Raw genomic sequence first — 18,034 nt, 5'->3', positions numbered from 1 at the left:
CACGTCGTGGACAGGAACCAGGGAATACTTTACACAACATTTTAGAGAATTCTTTAGCCAAACAACCAAAACACTGTTGTTGTAGCCTTGCTGATTTTGTGGCCAGATGAGAACAATGGATTTGTTATGCACAGACTTTTTTGTTACAGTGTTTGCTATATATAATGGAGTTTGACCAGTTGGAATCCCTTTTCTGAAAGTGATCACTGTCACTTTCTGGTGTCTCATCGTCAATTATGAAAGTATTGTGGGATGATTCATACCCTCCCCTTGTTAGGCTTTTTTCATCCTCTGTCTTGTTGTTGTCTAAGTTGTTAATGCCTTGGGGTTGTTATTTACATTTGACATTTCCAAATATCTTTAAGAATTTTGTTCTTGGGTAAAAATGGACGTGACCTCTAATTCTGGCTATACCTGCTCTACGCTGAGCCAGAATTCCTGTCCACATCTGGGGCCCTTATGGAAAGGGGCGTTCTATATTACGGCTACTGGCTATATGCAAAATCTACCCAAGAAATCAATTGAGGCTTTCCCAGCAGTTCAACATCCAGACTGTCAAAAGCAGTTAGCATCAGAGTATCTGATGAGTAACTTAATCAGAATTTTAGGACAGACCTGTTATCTATTCACACATTCCGCCTGGGCAAAACATATTAAATGTATTAGTCAGGGGCCTGCCAGTTATTAACCTTGCTTAAAGCTATTATACTGATCAGAGAAATGCTTTCATTTAAAGTTTCCCTGTTCAGAAGTCACAATTCCCTTTAAGTGGGGTAACCACTGAAACCGGTACTGCTGCCTTCAACGTTTTTGTGTATTGGTAACACACTTTTGTTTTTTTTTTTAAGATAGGCTCCACACCCAGCACAGAGCCCAAAACAGAGCTTGAACTCATGATCCTAAGATGACGACCTGAGTTGAGATCAAGAGTCGGACGCTTAACTGACTGAGCCACTCAGGGGCCCCTGAGTAATTCACTTCCTTAGGTAATCTGAAAACGTTAACACTCGAGAGGATCCATAAAGGTTGTAATTGGGCCCTTTCACTTATTTTACACATTCAAAAGGCCTGACACAAATAGTATGATTTGTTCTTATTTTTTTACATACATCTTTATTAATTAGTTGAGTATTTACTAAAAAGGTAATTTTTGCTACACAGTGTTGTATGACTAAGGGGGCGGTGGAGAAAAATCAGTTACTACTTACAGAGTATAAGATTAGTAGGTAAACTATTTGAAGACACAACTTTCATGGAAAGGATAATAAGAAAAAAGGGCCTGACGGGCTGTTTGTTTCTGCCACATTGTGGACTAAAATTATACAAATAAGAAGGGAGGGACTAAAAGCACTGTCAGCTCCAAGACATGAGACTCACTGGATAATTACACGAAATGTCGCTAAAAGGTCTTATTTGCTCAGTTCTATAAAGCTAGTAAGCATTACCAAATATGTTGCTAGAGCAATCTCCAAAGGTATTATATGTTCAGCATAGGATATATATTTAAAACAGATTTATTTTGGGAATTCCAAAATAACTAGTCCCATAATAGCAACAGAGCAATGAACATAAGACTGGCTTCTTCCATTTGCCTTTGTGTATGTGTGTTGTGTGTGTGCGTAAGTACGTGCGCACGTGTGTGCACGCATGAATTACCCCCCTACATCTGGCTTTACTTGCTAAAATTCTTCTTCCTCATTCCTGCCAATTACTTTATTCTTTAGCTCCAAGAGACTGGCTTTTTTCCTACAAATATGAATTTAGCTTCCGAGTTAAAGCCGAGAGATACTCTTTTAAATACATGCCCCATGACCTCTCATTTGGATTATCTTTTCAACTTGGCCTCAAAAACAGAATATGGAGCCAATCTCGCTCTATTTAGCTACAACTACTATTGTCTCCTTGATTTCTGAGAAAGCACCATCCTCAGTCATTCTTCTACCTAAGAAACTATACCTTCATCCTGAATAATTTACCAATCTGGGCTACATTTTTACAGAGACCATAAAGAGAAGGCACTTGACTGTGAACGTACAAACAATCAGATTTATCTAATTTCATATTCAAATCCTGCCAAGCCAGATTTTCTTTCACATTTGAATGAAACTTCCATGAAATGGAGAGAGAACTGAACATGTGAAATAATCTGTGACTTGGGAAATGTATTTTGGGTTTGAAAATTATGCTGGTTCACTGGTATTCTGAAGAAATATCGAAGATGAATACAGCTAGATACGGTTTATTTTTCAGTACAGTAAATATAATGACCTCGACCTCAACAGCACCAACACAATAATTAAAACCTCTTTAAAACGGGTATTAAGGAGGGCACTGGGTGTTATATGTAACTAATGAATCACTGAACACTACATCAAAACCTAATGATGTACTTATACAGGGGCTAAGTGAACATAATAAATAAATAAACAAAACGTAAAATTTAGCTCCTTGAGCTAGCAGAGCCATTCATTAACAAATAAAATGTGCTTGTTTTCTCTGCTTTTCTTTCTCTAAAATAATTTCATTTTCTTTATATTCCATTTTTAGTGATACTGCTCCAAAGTATGTGTATATGCATTTAATTACCTTTACCATTCCCTTAATCTGAAATGAAAATGCCCATCAAAAATGTTTAATTTCGGGGTACCTGGGTGGCTCAGTGGGTTTAAGCCTCTACCTTCGGCTCAGGTCATGATCTCAGGGTCCTGGGATCGAGCCCCGCATCAGGCTCTCTGCTCAGCGGGGAGCCTGCTCATACCCCCTCCCCCGCCTCTCTACTAGTGATCTCTGTCAAATATATAAATAAAATATTTTTAAAAAATGTTTAATTCCATGGCCACTGAAAACAAAAAAGCCTGTTAGATATGGGCACCAAAATTGGGAATCTAAGTTTTTGTAGTCAACCCTTTTCTAACTTTATATTAATATAAACAAATCAAATTCAATACTTTGTGAATTAACTGAAGTACATAAAGAAGCTAAAGTTTTAATTAGATGCTAGAATTTGTGTCTACTAGTTTTGTAGGGGTGTTATGTATGATGGCTACTGGTTATATGCAAAATCCATCCAAGAAATCAATTTTGATTTAATAATGATCACATTCTTCCATACTGGATATTAATAGTGTTTGTGGTTATTTTAAATCTATTTCCTTTTATAATGGGGTCCATCCCCCTTCCCTAAACAGTTTTAATGTTTAAAACCAGGGCCCTCCTTTTAATTCTATTTCAATTTATAAGCTTCTATGACAATAACCCTAGAAGTTACATTATATGAACTTGCTGATCTATAGATTTGACAGAACTTGAACATTGTCCATGTTACAAATGTTGGCTAGGAGGATATTTGTCACACTGAGTTGATGGAGGATTTCATCTAAACTTTAACATCCTTCCTATATTAGAACATGGGCTAGAGCTGTGAAGTCGTATCACTGAAAATTAGACCTGAAATCGTCACATGTTAAAATCTGAGAAAGAGAACAAATGTGTACAAGAGTTCGCCTGCACTTGACTGCTAAGTGTACGGAGCTTCTGAGGCCTTTTAACATAAACCAACCCCCCACCCACAGTCTGAAGTTAAAAAATGTATCAGAACTGACTTTAATTCACTCAAACGATGTAAACTAACCTTCCATTAAACCACGGTCTATTTAAGCCCAGTGCCTAAACCCAGAAAATCCTCTGCTGTCAGAAGATCCTACTTTTTATGATGCTTCCTTGCTTTGTGAAAAACATGTTCATTTTTCTCAACCTCAGTTTAACTGTTGGTAAACTTTATATGGCTTACCTAAAAATCATTAGTCATTTCTCAAATTTTTGACTAATTATCTTATTTTTCTAAAGAGGTTTTGTGACTAACATAACATAATTAAAAAAAATAAAAATAAAGAGGTTTGGGGTTCCTAAAAATATAACATTAAAAACCGGGTTTTTAGGAGCACAGTATTTACTAAAAGCATTTCCTGGTGGATTGTTTACTAGTTACAAAAGAAAAAAAAAAGAGCAAGAACTATACGGTGGAAAATCAGACAACATCTTGACTGGATCATCAAAATTAACACGTGTGATAGGAGAAGAAACTTGGTAACTTTGAGGTATGTGTAAATAATCCAGTAGAGAAGTCAAAATCTGCCCCCGCATTTCAGATTTCAAGACAGACTGGGCCCCTGGGATCAGTAAGACACGCTACCTCATTCCCATGGCATCAAGCTCACTCTCAGAGAGACCTGCTTTCTGATCTTGCATCTAATTTGCTATGGTCACCCCAAGACCATCAAACAAGGCAGTAAAATCACTCCTGTAAGTCCTCTCTAGAAGCATGTGGATGGAAAAGTTTACTTGTCAAAGGATTTCTACTTGTCTTCGTGTTAGTGCCCCCAACCCAGACACAACTCAAGCAACACCACGTACTCTGGAAACGGAAAAGTAGTGCTGATGAGAGGTTAAGTAATTAGGCAGGTAAAAAGACTGCCACTAGTTCTGGAACATTCCAAAATCAAAGCAAAATGCTTTCGGTTTAGCTTTGAGTTTATTCTGTTTCTAGTATCTGCTATTACTCCTTTATTAATACAGGTACTAGGATGTTATTAATATTTTCACATTTAAGAGCCTTGATTTTCTGCAGTTAATGTTTATTTATTTCAACCAGTTCTGAAATATGTATTATGAACAGCTTTATGCTACTAAATATTTATACTAAGAAGTTTTGAGGAACTCTCAAAAGCTTATGTGTAACTCATTATTGGTAAAGAAAAACCCAAGGTATGAACAAAGTTCTCGATGCATAATGAATAATAATTTCCTTACAGTTCCAGTAAGCCTTAGTTCTATCATCGACAAAAGTAAGTATGTTATGAAATAATGGCTAATTATGATTCTCTGTGCCACAGATGGTTTCTCACTGCCACTTGAGCCTACATCAAGTCTGTCCCCCGTGGCAACAAGAAAAAGGGGGGGGAGGGTGCAGTGCAGGAATTCAGAGATAAATCATGGAAAATAAATTACTATCTCTATAGCAATCATGACATGGAGGTATTGTTTCTTTATGCAATGGACAAGAGGGGGAAGAAATGGTAAAAAAATGAAAAATTGAATTTCAAAGAAATGGAAGGATGTACAGGCAGAAATTACCAAGTATACAAAGAAATACAAGGAAATAAAATAAGAGAGCTTTCCCGAGAGTCAGCATTTTCCTTCCTCTCAAGAAACAGTCCTTCAGAAATATAAAGTCAATTTGTTTGCAAGAGCAGAGTGAGATGATCAGCATCAGATATTTCAGATAAAGGACAAAGTGCATATGAGTTCATGGTTTCTGACTTCACGGTAGGGGCGGGGGTGGTTCTCAGTGCTATTCAGCAATCATTTTTCTTGGCCCTAGATAAGTGGTTTTCAACCCGAGCTACCCATTAGCATCAGCTGCAGAGTTTTAGAAAATATTCATGCACAGACCCCCCCGCCTTTAGATAGTTTGGTATAATTGGTTTGAGTGTAGCAGAGAGACTGGCATTTTTTTAAAGGTCCCCAGGTGATTCTAATAGGTAGCTAAGTTGAGACTGGCTATCCCACTAAGAGTCAGCCAACTTTTTTTGGTAAAGGGTTAAGATAGTAAATAATTTTGCCTTTGTGGGCCCTCAGGCCTCTGTTGCAACTATTCAGCTCTGCTGTTGTAGCATAAAAGCAGTCCGAGACTGTAAGTAAATGAATGGGTGTGACTGTGTTCCAATAAAACTTTATTTACAAAGACAGGTTCTAGCCTGGATTGGGCTCATGTGCTGTGGTTTACACAGCCCTGGTCATTAGACCGTTTCCACGCCCCCTTTCCCAAAACAGCTGTTTCAAATCTTCACCCATGCCACCCCGGGGCTCTGTTTTTCAGCCGGTGACCTCTCAGTCTGCTTCAGTGGGAATACACAGGGCATTTGGCTGGAAATCCCTCAACTTTCTTCTCCATCACCAGCCGGCTTCGTATACCTATGTCCCTCTGCATCTGTCCTCATCTCTTTGGCTCCTATTGTAGCAGTGGGCTCCCTCTTACCAAGGTCAATCTAATCCTTTCACTTACACTCAATTCCGTCAGTCTTTTCAACTCCTTCTGGACCCCATTTCCTATGTTTTTAATTCCTTCCTCTCGACTGGCTCTTTTCCTTCCCCTAACAAGTAGATTCAAGTGTCTTAACCAAATAACCCCAAAAGCATTCGTCCCTCAGTCCTATGTCCTCCTCTAAATACTCACGTGTCTCCTGTTAGAAATGTCATACCTACCGCCTCTACTTTCCCCTTCCCATTCACCCTCCTCAAGTCACCCACTACAGTCTGGTTTCTGTCTCCATGACTCCGCTGAAAGTGCTCTTGTCAAGATCACTGAAGACTTTCCTATGATAGAGTCCTAGTTCTTGTTTGACTTATTTTCTCCGAAGTATTTGACATTGCGGGCTCTTCTGAAAACTCCCTCTCGTGCGATCTGCCTCCATTAGTTCTGCTGCTGCTGCCGGCACGTGCGCGATGGTATTCCCTAATATTATTTGACAAACGCTCGTCTCTTCCTGTGCTACATATTCTCTCGACTATTTCCACGCCAGCAACCGCCACCTACATGCAGGAGCTCCCACACTGTATCCCTAGCTCACATCTTTCTCCAACTCCACGTTCATATTTTCAAGGATCTATAGCAAGCTCCACTCGGGTACCTTCCTTCCCGGGTCTGCTTTCTCCTTTACTCTACATCATGGTTAACAGCTTCACCATCAGACCAGTTGCCAGAGGTAAGACTCTCCCTCTCCCCCCGGGCCCCCCACATAACCCGCCATTGTGCACATTTTAAAAAGCGTCTGTACGGCAGCTCCTTCACTGCCGTCTGTGTGTAGTAAGTGGCGAGCCTACATGTTGGACCACCCACGGGGGTCCTGCATTCTCTCCAAATCCAGTCGGCCACCAAATCCTGATGATTCTACCTCTGAAACAGCTCACGAGTACACGTCCCTTTGGCCAATGCCACTGCCGATGCCCTAAGGCAGCCCTTAGTCATTCCCCACCAAGATGATTTTCAGTAATGTCCTAATAGGTTTTTTTTTTACTTGCCCATGTCAGTAGTCCTCACTTCCTTATTTTTGCTCCCTCCTTAGGTCACCGACGAAACCCATTTTCTCTTTGCTACGTCGTACTTAACAGAACTGCTTACAATGTTTCAGCGGTAGAACTGCCATGGTTTCATGTAAGAGCAGTGCGATCCTCTCTTTTTGGATGAGGCATAATATTTCCTGTCACTTTTTGGTCACAACGACACAAGATGCGGACGTTACTAAGACAGATTCTATCCTGATGGCATCTGGGCACCATACTTGAAATGATAACGAAATGGGTGATCAGCATGGGGAAGGGACTCCAAACCACGACTCAGGAGGAGTAGTAAGAAGTGGAAAATCTATCCTGGAGAAAATTCAGACTCTTTGCTGGATCTTTTTCCCTGTGTGAACTCCAGGGTTCAATGATGTCAATCAGACATTCTTCCTCCTTAATGAAAACACAGCTTCTTTTCCTTAATAGGAAATGCTCACTTAAGGTTCCTTTTCCTTTAATGGGAAATGCTCACTTAAGGTTCCTTTACCTTAATGGGAAAAGCGTACAAAGTGTCCCACATTTCCCTCTCAGCTTGCCCATCACAGAGAGAAATAAAGCCCATCGATCTGCAATGCTGATTCCTCCTGGGAAGTCTTCTTTAGAAATGAGCTCATGTTGGCATTTATCTACTTGCCAAAATGATGGTCAATTCAAACGGTAGGCTGTGAATTTTTTACATCGGTTCCTTAAATGTATTACCAAATGCCCTCATTTTCTTGAGTGGCGACACCTGACATATTACTTAACATGACTTTTTCCTCACTCTAACTTAAAGGTTATTGCCAAAATTAAAATTATTGTTGCAAGATTTAAAAAAATTCAACCTTCTGGATTCTTGACCAGTAATTATTTCCTAGTGATAAGCTTCTGTCCCATCTGGTATTCACCTTCCCAAAAGTATGCTTCGTATATTCCATTCCCTCCCATGCCTGCACAGTGGTTTCAGAAAACAAGCATTTCTTTCATTAAACACCTACCTTTGTATCTGGCCCTGTTGAGGCAGTCTGTGGATCTAAATGAGGTTAATTAAAATCCTACATTCTCTTACCTTAACTCACAGACCTGAAGAACAAATCCTCTTTCCTATCCTTTATAATAATAGCAATGTATTAATGAGTGACAGATTTCACGAATATAGTGATAAATCCAAATTTTGCCTTTGTAAACATCATAAAGCCCCTGCATTTATTCAATAAGACCACTGCCGTGGCCTGATAAGAAGCAGACAGTGACCAGGGCTGGAGGGTTCTGCTGGTGACCGATCGTCTATGGTAACGTGAAACGGACTACCTGGTTAGCCAAATGAATGGGCCCTTTGTGGTCTTCGTCTTCTCCCACCTCTTTCCCAGCCTGGCCTCTGAAAACTGGGGCTATGAAACGTCTGTCAACAGTCTCTCTACACACCTGGCTTTGCAATAAATTCAGGGAACAGGCGAGAGCACAAGTATTTATAGATTAACCACTCAGGCCGACTGGGGACCAGGTTTCTCCAGCCATGGTAATAGCCTCCATGAAGGTTATCTAGTAGGAAGTCTGACAAGCAGTTCTCTCCATTTTAAACATCCTAGCCTCTTCTGAAAATACCTGCAACTTGAAATGAAGATTACAAAGTATTCCTAGATTAAGTGCTCTCCTGTAATCGGTAACTAGGTCTACTGGTAAGAATGAAATCCTTGCTCTGAGAACTGTACTGTTTCTGCCTGTATTTAAATGTGAAACATATTTTTAAAAAGCTTTCTAGTTTGGCCTTGTGTTCCTAACTGAATTGTTGTCTACACTGTTTACATATTTCCTGGGAAAAGCAGGAATGTGCACACAGGGAGAGGTTGAAATGTGCCTGAAGGAAAAAGGGTAGAGACAGCAAATGTGACCTAGTTGAACGGAAGATGAGGAACAGAGATAGTTGCAGAACTGTCTTTCATGTCCCAGAGTTCATTTGAGGAAGAGGTCTCCTTCGTTTCTTTAGGAGGAAACATGGATACATATATATTGAATTGCCAAGCAGGACAGCAAGACAGAGCATTCTATGATATGCTATGTAAACTAATAACCCAAATGTCATCATATGCGCAAAAAAAAGTTTAGTGGATCTTTGATTTTATACCAAAAATGTTAGCCTCAAGCGATTAACTAGCAATATACAGAACTTTCCCTGGAAGTTGATTTGTCCTTTCAAATGAGATCTTTCCATCAAAAACATTCTTCCTCATCACAGAAATCTGCAGTAACACATACACAACATGTTTTATTTCACATCGGATGAAACCCGATGCTCAAAGCATGAGCACCGTGAAAGGCTTACCGAGGTGTACAGGTATCCCTCGCTGTTCATTGCCAAATACAGCTTGGTTTGAACTCCTTGGATAGCCACCACTCGAAGACCCACAGGGATGAGGTTAAACAGAGCTGGAATCAAAAAGAATGCGAAAGCGATGTCATCATTCTGAATTCCATAGCTTTACAATGTTCCCGGCAGGTGTGGCCCTCCAAAAGTAATGTGTGCTGGGTAAAACGATGTCTGTGTATTTACACATAGATAGATAGGGCCTCTTCTCCCTTTTACTGTGCTCGGTGTCTGGCTACAGTCGCATGAGTGGGGCTGTGCCATGGCCACATACTGTTAGACACCCCGGGGAAATGGGAGACAAGCCCGTGGTTTGTGTAGTGTCGGAAGTAGGGAATCCCGATGCTTTTGGAGAGCTACAGTTTCAGGAACTGGTCTATATATTAAATGGCTTTATCCTCAACGAACTATTTTAAACCGCTCCCCTAGATGACAGCTAAAATTCACAGACATGGTTATGATCTACCAGTTGGGGAGAGATTCCTAGAATCTTAGAAAAGATACTAGTCTAACTCCCTCATCTAAATTATCTGTATTATTTCCAATGCAACAACCCAAAAATAAATCCGGGCCTTGAAAAAAAAGTCATTTTGTAGTCTTATGTTCCCAGAGTAGTATTTCAGTATTTCTTAAAGAACCAACATTTTCCAAGATAGGGTTGGGGGTGGAGGGGCAGTGCCTAGCTTTTTGCATCTAGTAGCAAAGGTGAAACGAATACCAATAATGAACTTAAGAGGTTTGTTTGTTTATTTAGCAAAATAGTTGTAAGTAGGCAGCCAGCTGGTACCAAAGAGGCCTTCATTTCTCCATTTGAAGGTTTGATTGCGTGAAACTTACACCCAGCCTCTCCTCACAATCACACACCACTCACTGGAGAAAACCAGTGGGCGTCCTCCCCCTACCAGCTGTCTACTCCCTCCTACACTGCGAATAAAAATAAAACAGTACATTTTTAAAACGTAGTGCTTGCCACACACATCTTTTGAAGCTAGCCTGTGCACCTTTCAAGAGTCATAGACCAATGTTGATGATTGTTGCCTTGGTGTGTAAGTTTACTGAAGAGGATACATCGGTCTGCTATCATTTCTGTGAACAAGAATGTAAAAGAGTCACCATGTGGGTAAGAACAGCTTTTCTGAGATCTCTTACCTTGATGCATATCTATCCTGCTGCAGTAGGTGGGGCAATATGGGTGAAAAATATTAGTGAGGAAATGAATACTCCTTGGGGGAGCCTCCAATGTATATTTCCCTTAAAATCAGGGTGTTACCAGAGAGGAGCGAGGACATATTGTACAGTTCAAAATACAAGTGTTCCCACCACATGCCACTGATGGCACCTCGTTCAATGCTCATCGTATTAAAAGCTGTGCCCTTCTGTTATGTGAGGTAAAGGAAAGTGATCGCACAGATTGCAAGCCAGGATCGCATGCTATATTTGACAATGCAATGCACAGGAAAGGAGTCTGTCTCTTTGCTTATGTATATATCTCTTTCTGTTGATGATGCCTTGCTCGCAGAGGTGCTCAACACACATCTGCGGATTGACAGCAATCGGAATGGTGACAACATGACAATATGATACTTTTGGAATGCAACAGTTCACAATCCCATTACATAAAAGTTCTTGTTTAAAAAAAAATCTGAGATCTAAAAAACCAACTGAAAACTTCCATATGGGTTTGGTGTAAAAAGCCATTACCACGGTGTACCACCAGACAACTAGAAAACCAGCCTGTGTCTGAATCCTAGTTTAGTTATAGTCCTAGAGGACAGGGAGTGATAAATAAAATTCAGAACTGTGTCTAGAACCTCGTTTATCACAACACTCAGAGCCTCCTTAGTTCTCTTAATGTAGCTTGTAAAAAGCAAAAAAAAAAAAAAGGTAAGAAGAGAGAGAAAAAGATTTGATCTTCACCACGTGCCTCAACATCTCTGGTGTGGGTTTTAATGAGCAATATAATGCTTGAATTCCAAACATCAGATAGCAGGAGGTAGAAGAGAAGCAAAATCCATCAGTAATCCATGCCCGGGATTATCTATTCCTGATTAATGGTGTTAACTATGGAGGAGAACATAAATTTTTCACTATGCACCATAAATTTCTGTGACACCCCATTCAAAAACAAAAATCAGCACTCTAAAACAAAACAAAACTGAAGAAGGCAGCAAAAGTAGACAGCAGCTAATCATTCTAGTCTTTAGACATTCAAGATAGATCATAAACTAGGTTGGTTGAAAGTGTAAAGGGTCAGATAAAACAGTTTCCAGATAACAACTCAAAGAAATTACATCAGGGGTAAGCTTAGGCAGAATCGATATTTTCCTATGTGCCTGTGTTTCTCTAAATCTGGAGTACTTCCTCCTGGACACAAGATATCATTTCAATTAGGATGAAACTATTCTACATATGAGAAGAAAACAATTGATTTCATTTGTGTATCTAAAACACATTGATTAAATACCAAAAATCTCTTCTTCCCTCTCTGTCAAAGTTTCGCATAAGCTTTTAATAAATAAAAGGGCTTTTGTTTCTTGTTTATTCTACTGTGTCTACATAAAACCAATTAAACTCAGTCTACTACCTTGAAGGGACCATTTTCTCAGAGACATGCATAAGTTGACACTTAAGGTTTACTGGATACACACTGGATACACACATCCTTCTTCCTTAGCTGGGCTAAGGTCAATTTTTCAAAGGGAGCAATTAATAGAAATGTATCTTACTGCAGACTGGGGAGACCTGACACACTGAACTAGTAACACTGCCGGAGATTTGCAGGGAAAGTTGCCTATTCTTTTAAAATAGCCCTCATTGCACCCAAGGCAGATAATAATAAAACTGCTGCCATGAAATGTCTATCAACTTTTCCTTTTTAGGGGGAAATACATAATTTACAATGGCTGGTTTGCTCATGATGAGATTTTACTGAACTGACATCTACCCTTGTAATAAGTTCATCAAAGGTCAGCTTAAATGCATAATATCCAACATACGTTTATAGGAATAAATCTAGTTGGGTAAATGTGAACGAATGTGTTTCATCGTATTATGCTTATCACCACAGAATGAAAATATCATCAAATCATTTTGAACTAAGTGAGAAAAAAAATGACAAAAGGTACTAAAAAGTATTAAAAACAAAACAAAACAAAAAATAAACACAGTATCAGGAATACGTGTTAAGGAAACACTACATAAATGAGTTACTGTTGAAGAAAAAACAACTTGTATTCTTGTTCTACTCATTTAAAATAATGAATGTCAAGGAAATTGCCTGGCTTTCGAGAAAAAAAGAATAAATTTACATGGCTAGACTTCCATCGTAATGATGATCATGTGAATAATCATTTTAATCATGAAACAAGACTGTTTCCTGATGACTTATGCCCTACAATATCCTCACTGGGGAAGATTAGCTAGTCCCCTGGCCTCTGGTTGCATTCGGCGGCTGGGGAAGGGTCAAGCCCCACAGACCTGCTATTTCTTTTGAGGTACTTTTCACTTGAATGCTTCATGTTCTGGTAATACTTACCACCATCGCTTTCCCCCTTATTATTTCATTCTGCCTAAATACTGATTCTGATAATCAGGCTAACACTCGTTCAAGGTCTTAGAGTATCTTTAGTACACAGAAATGCCATTCCTATCAGTCAGAGGTATAAGACAACCAAAGGCAGAAGCTATGAATACACAGGAATTGAAGAGTAAAACCTACTACGTGATTTAAAGCTCCACTGTAGGGAACAGAGTCTTGATTTACATACATATATGTGTGTGCCCGTGTGTGTGTATACATGTGTGAGTGTGTGTTTATCTTAAAAGGACTGCCTAGCGTGTGATCTTGATACATTTGGCACATTGCTGTTCACAAAACACAACCAATGCACTCATTTTAAAGTTTTTCCTTTTCAAGAAACGCATGTGAACACTAGAACCAAAATAATTTTTTCCTCTGATTTTAATGTAGGAAAGATGCTACAAATAGATGGGGGGAAAACTTGACTGGGTGGGGGGGGCTCATGGGCAACTAATCATAAACTTCCTTTCAGTAATGCCCAGTGGACCCATTTTGTAGAAGCACTTATGAAAACAGACCGGCTCACAACCCCCTCCCCCCAATTCCTTCCCTAGATACTGATCTGTACCTAAAATTTATCAGAATGTTTTCTAACTGATCATTATGTACTAATGTCTGTTACACAATTACAGTAAAACCCTCTATTCACATTTGACAAAGTTTTTCAAACAGAAGAGTATGCACAAAACAACATCTAAGATACTCACTGTAGAACTTGAACATCGCAAGAGTAACACAGCATTTTGCAAAAACAGTGAAGAACCATTCAGTATGGATGTTTCTCATCCTTGGTACCACCAGGGCTTTCTTCAAGGGTAATTAAAGGTGACTTCCTCTTGGGGTCATAGCTTGGCCATCAGCCCAGGAAGCATTATTAAAAGGTGAGAAACTCTTTTGACACCTAAAACTGGGACCCCTGTCTATGGCTTTGCTGTCTGCAGCCGACCATCTCTCAAAATGCTGCAGAGGACTCGTTAGCCTTCTCACTGGCTTTCCTTGCTGTCTTCTTAGCCGATAGAGGGGATGTTTCTAGGAAATTATCAAAATCCGAAGGAAGTGCAATATAAATAAGGGAAAACAGAGAATGAATTGTGAGAACCAGGTGTTTCGGCCTCATGGAACTTTTAATGGGTATGCAGAAATCTTCCAATGGCAAGAAAACACCAATTATTAGGGAAGAGAGGGCTTCATTGTTTGTGAGTTTGTTTTCATGACTTCCGATAAATAAAAGCATACGTGATAAAAAGTTATGTAACATCTTATAATCACATTATTTCAATAATTAGAAATAAAATTGACTTTATTTTTGATGTGTTTCCTTTATTAGGTTCACTGTGATGGTCCCAAGTTGGTCTTTACTCAAACCATGGTTTAGAAAAAAATAAATAAAGCACTAAGAGAAATCCCTTCACCCACCTGTGGACATATCTCAATTGTTAAAATCCCAATTAGTCTCAGAGTTATCAGTGTGTGTGGAGGGCGGGGAGCAGAAGTGGAAGCTTGTAATGATGAATTCTCATGACACAAAACCACTCCTCCCTCTTGGGATGAGACCGGTTCTTAAGAGTAGAGATAACGTGCTATTTCAGGATCAGTGTGTGGGTGAGTAAATTTTCTGTGGGAAAAAAGTAATAAAATCCAAAGGACAGCCATAAATCTATCCAGATTACCATGGAGATGACATTTGGATGGTTCTTCAGATGGTGTCAGCATTATTTGCTATAGTTCACTATTTTACATATTTTCACATTCAACTTCCCTTAGGTTAACCTGTACCAACAGTGTGGAAGTGTTGACTGTATTTTTGCCTTGGGGGAGAAATTCACAAGGGTTGTTAATTTCAAAATAGTAATAATCACAAAGAAAACACGCAATGTCAACAGGGCACTCGCTGGGAGATCCTATGTATTTCGCGGTCACTTACTGTAAGTGCTGTCCTCGTCTTTTGTGCCATCGATTGTTCCATCTGCCTGCAGCTGCAAGTGGTAACCTTGGCGGCTGTAGAGTTTGGTAACTATGCCCTTAAGCTGAGGCTCTGCAAAGAGAAGGAGGATTTGGATCAGTCGATAAGTTGTGCTTATGAGTTGAAAAGACTCAGAAGTCAAAATTCTGATTTCATTTATAAACTTTAGTGGAAAAGGTCATACCACAACTTTAAAGAGTCCTCTGAAAGGAAACAGGCAACAAACTCCCAAGTTTTGGAGGGAATCTCCAAGCTGAAGAAAGCTTTGATTTCTACCTCGGCACCTTGGTAAAGCCCTAAAGCTTCTGAGGGCAGCTAGTTTCTGAGAGCATGTCCCCTGGCTTACAGAGTGGGACTCTAGCTCACTGAGCATTCCGAACAGGTTGGCAAATGGCATGTTCTGCCTTTTAACGATGTGCCACTTCTCATGAGGAAGGAGAAGGAGAAATACAAAGATAATTTCCAGTGGTTTGACAACCAGGGACCAAAAACACACTCACAAAGACTTCTCTCAGCATTATTGCTCTTCGAATAATTAGTCCCCTCCATTCTGAGAGCGTTGAAAATGCATCAATAATCTGAAAGCCCATCAAAAAGGACTTACATTTGGAAATTGGAGCTGTGATACAGAGAAAAGGGGAGAGGAGGGGAAAAAAATCCATTACCATACCCTATCGTGTTAATTATCCTTAGGGAAAAGGGAGGCAAAAAGAGCAGGGTGTTTGTTGGTGGGGAGGAAAAGGAAATTAGTTTATACAGCAATATGAGTTGGGTTCTCAGTTACAATGATTTTCAATTATGAATCACCACAGATTTAATAAAGTACCTAATTTACCAATAAGAGCCATGTTATCAAAAATTTGCTTTTAACTGAATGCAGATACCTGCACCGAAATCATACGTATGTGATCATTCAGGCCACATAATCATGCTTTGCAACTACTTCAGCCTTTTTAAAACAAGCCCAATTCACAGCGAATGCCTTGCAAACTTCGTGCAAACAGAAAATGGATGTCTGCCTTTCCAGTCCATAGTGTGTGGAACACATACAGAGAGAACAAATTGGTGAGTAAGTCTGAAATTCAGTATTATTTAGCTCGTTAAAAGTAAGAAAACAGCGTAAAGGATGCATTTGGGGAAGAAAGGCCAAATAAGCTGTATGTTCTCCTTGAAGCTCTACCTTGAAGCTCTCCTTGAAGCTCTACCTTAACACCTAGAGCTGTGTGAAATTTCCCCTGGCACCGGGATACCGCGCTACTCTTCTCGCGGAATAGGTTCCAAAGGACCTACAATCTGGCTGTGAGTTCTCTCTTCAATCCAGCATTTTAGTAGCAAGTAACCAGTTTCATGAGTCTAACCAGATCACTAAGCTCTTGGCCACAAGGGTCTAGGGATCCACTGCCCCCTCTCCAGCAAATATTTCAAGGGTGCACCACAAGTCAAGTCTGTCCCGATAAGCTCAGAAGTGATCGAAGAAACAGAATGCCTAGAGAGCCGAAACCCACGGCGTTTGGGGGGGGCGGGCGGTGGAAGCTGGATCAGGGGAAGGGTCAGAGCTGCAGGCGTAAAGGCAAAGGAGGGTTTCCCCGGGTTCGCTAGGGCGGGCGGTGGTGTCTGCCCAGCTCGGCGCCTGCAGTTTCCACGCCACACACAGACACACACACACACACGGCGGCCACGTCTGGGTCACGCGTGCCAGAGCCCCCTGGCGTGCACACACGGGGCACGTCTGAAGCTGAGGGCGCCCCCCCCCCCCCGCCGGCTCTGGCTCCGGGCTCTGCGCCTGTCCCACGGCAGTTGCAATGCAGCAAGCCAGTTACCGCTACGAACGCGGCGAGAAAGCCATCGCTTCCCACGCACGCACACCGGCTAGGTGGCCGCATCCGCACCAGATGGGCCCCCGACAAACTCACCTACGCTTACATACACGCCCTCCAGCCCCCTCCACACTCGTAAAGTATGGGGGGGAACCCCAACCCATCCCAGCCCAAGCCGGCCAAGGGCCCCTTCCAACCTGGTCTCCTTCTGCGCCTCTTCTTGGAGCCGAAGAGTTTGACCCGGGAAAAGACGTTTAACTTGTTTTTGTCGCAGCTGGTCTTGCCTTTGCTGGGGCTGCTGACACACTTGCAGGCGTTGGATTTCTCGCGCTCGCGGGCTTGTCTCTTCTGACGGATCAGCGAGCTGGCGATAGCCGCCGCCATGGCCACGACGCCCACCACCACCACTTCTTTGGCGGCCCCTCTCCGGCTTCGCCTTCGCCTCCGCCTCCCGCTCCTCCGCGGCGCGTCCGCTCGGTCTCGCGCCGCGGCCGCCCTCGTCTCCCCGGCCGGCGCTCGCCCGGGCTTCTCGGCGCTCGGCCCGTCAGCGGAGGAGGGGGCTCAGCATGCCGTCCGGGCTCCTGCGGCGGGGGTCCGGCTCCCGCGCGGGCGGGCGGGCGGCCTGGGTCCGAGCCGACGCCACAGCCCCGGGCCGGGATCGCGGCGAGACTGGCGGCGGAGGCAGCGCGGCGCGGCTGCGTGCGCTCGGCCTCTGCGCCCCGAGGACACTGTGCGAGTCCAAGTGGCTCGGGTCGGAGTTTGGCGGCACCCCCCGCCCTGTGCCGCGCGGAGGGGGCCGGAGCGGGGAGGCGGGCGGAGGGAGCGGCGCGGGCGGGAGGGAGGCCGCGAGCGCGGGCGGCGGGAGGAGGGGGGGAGGAGGCAGCGCGCGGGGGAGCGCGCCCTCGCCCTGGCCCCTCCGAGCCTCCGACTAGTCCTTGCAACTTCGAGGCCTGACGATCGGGAAAAGTTGGCCCGCGCCGGCTGGCCGACGGGGATCAAACAGGTAACGGCCTCGCATCTCGGCGGCGGCGGCGGTGGTGGCGGCGGCAGCGGCGGCGGCGGCGGCGGCTGCTCTGGGCGCGGCACAGGCTCTGCATAGCAATCCGGTCGCCGCAGGCACCCTCCGGAAGCGCGCCGCGGCCTCCCCGAGGCCCCCCTCCCCCGGCGGCCCCTCCCTCCCGGAGCCCAGCCCGCGGGCTCCCCGCCGCCCC

General features: G+C 42.6%; 1 protein-coding gene across 4 annotated transcripts in view; it reads right to left on the bottom strand.

The window, feature by feature from the left end:
* FGF13 (fibroblast growth factor 13) overlaps window positions 1–18,034 on the bottom strand; it is a 468,515-nt gene that overhangs the window by 49,416 nt on the left and 401,065 nt on the right. For 3 of the 4 annotated variants that reach the window (XM_032841401.1, XM_032841400.1, XM_032841403.1), the window contains 2 exons: window positions 14,968–15,078; window positions 9,422–9,525 (listed from right to left, as the gene is read on the bottom strand). In XM_032841401.1, coding sequence (XP_032697292.1) covers window positions 9,422–9,525; window positions 14,968–15,078 — 215 coding nt within the window. Of the gene's footprint in view, window positions 1–9,421; window positions 9,526–14,967; window positions 15,079–17,020; window positions 17,908–18,034 lie in introns of those variants that run through there. The other variant, XM_032841402.1, reaches the window with a different exon arrangement.

The sequence above is a fragment of the Lontra canadensis genome, unplaced genomic scaffold (assembly GCF_010015895.1).
Source record: "Lontra canadensis isolate GAN:19392208 unplaced genomic scaffold, GSC_riverotter_1.0 scaffold123, whole genome shotgun sequence".
NCBI lineage: Eukaryota > Metazoa > Chordata > Mammalia > Carnivora > Mustelidae > Lontra > Lontra canadensis.
The sequence above is the reverse complement of the archived record's forward strand: the minus strand, read 5'-3'. Positions and strand labels throughout refer to the sequence as shown.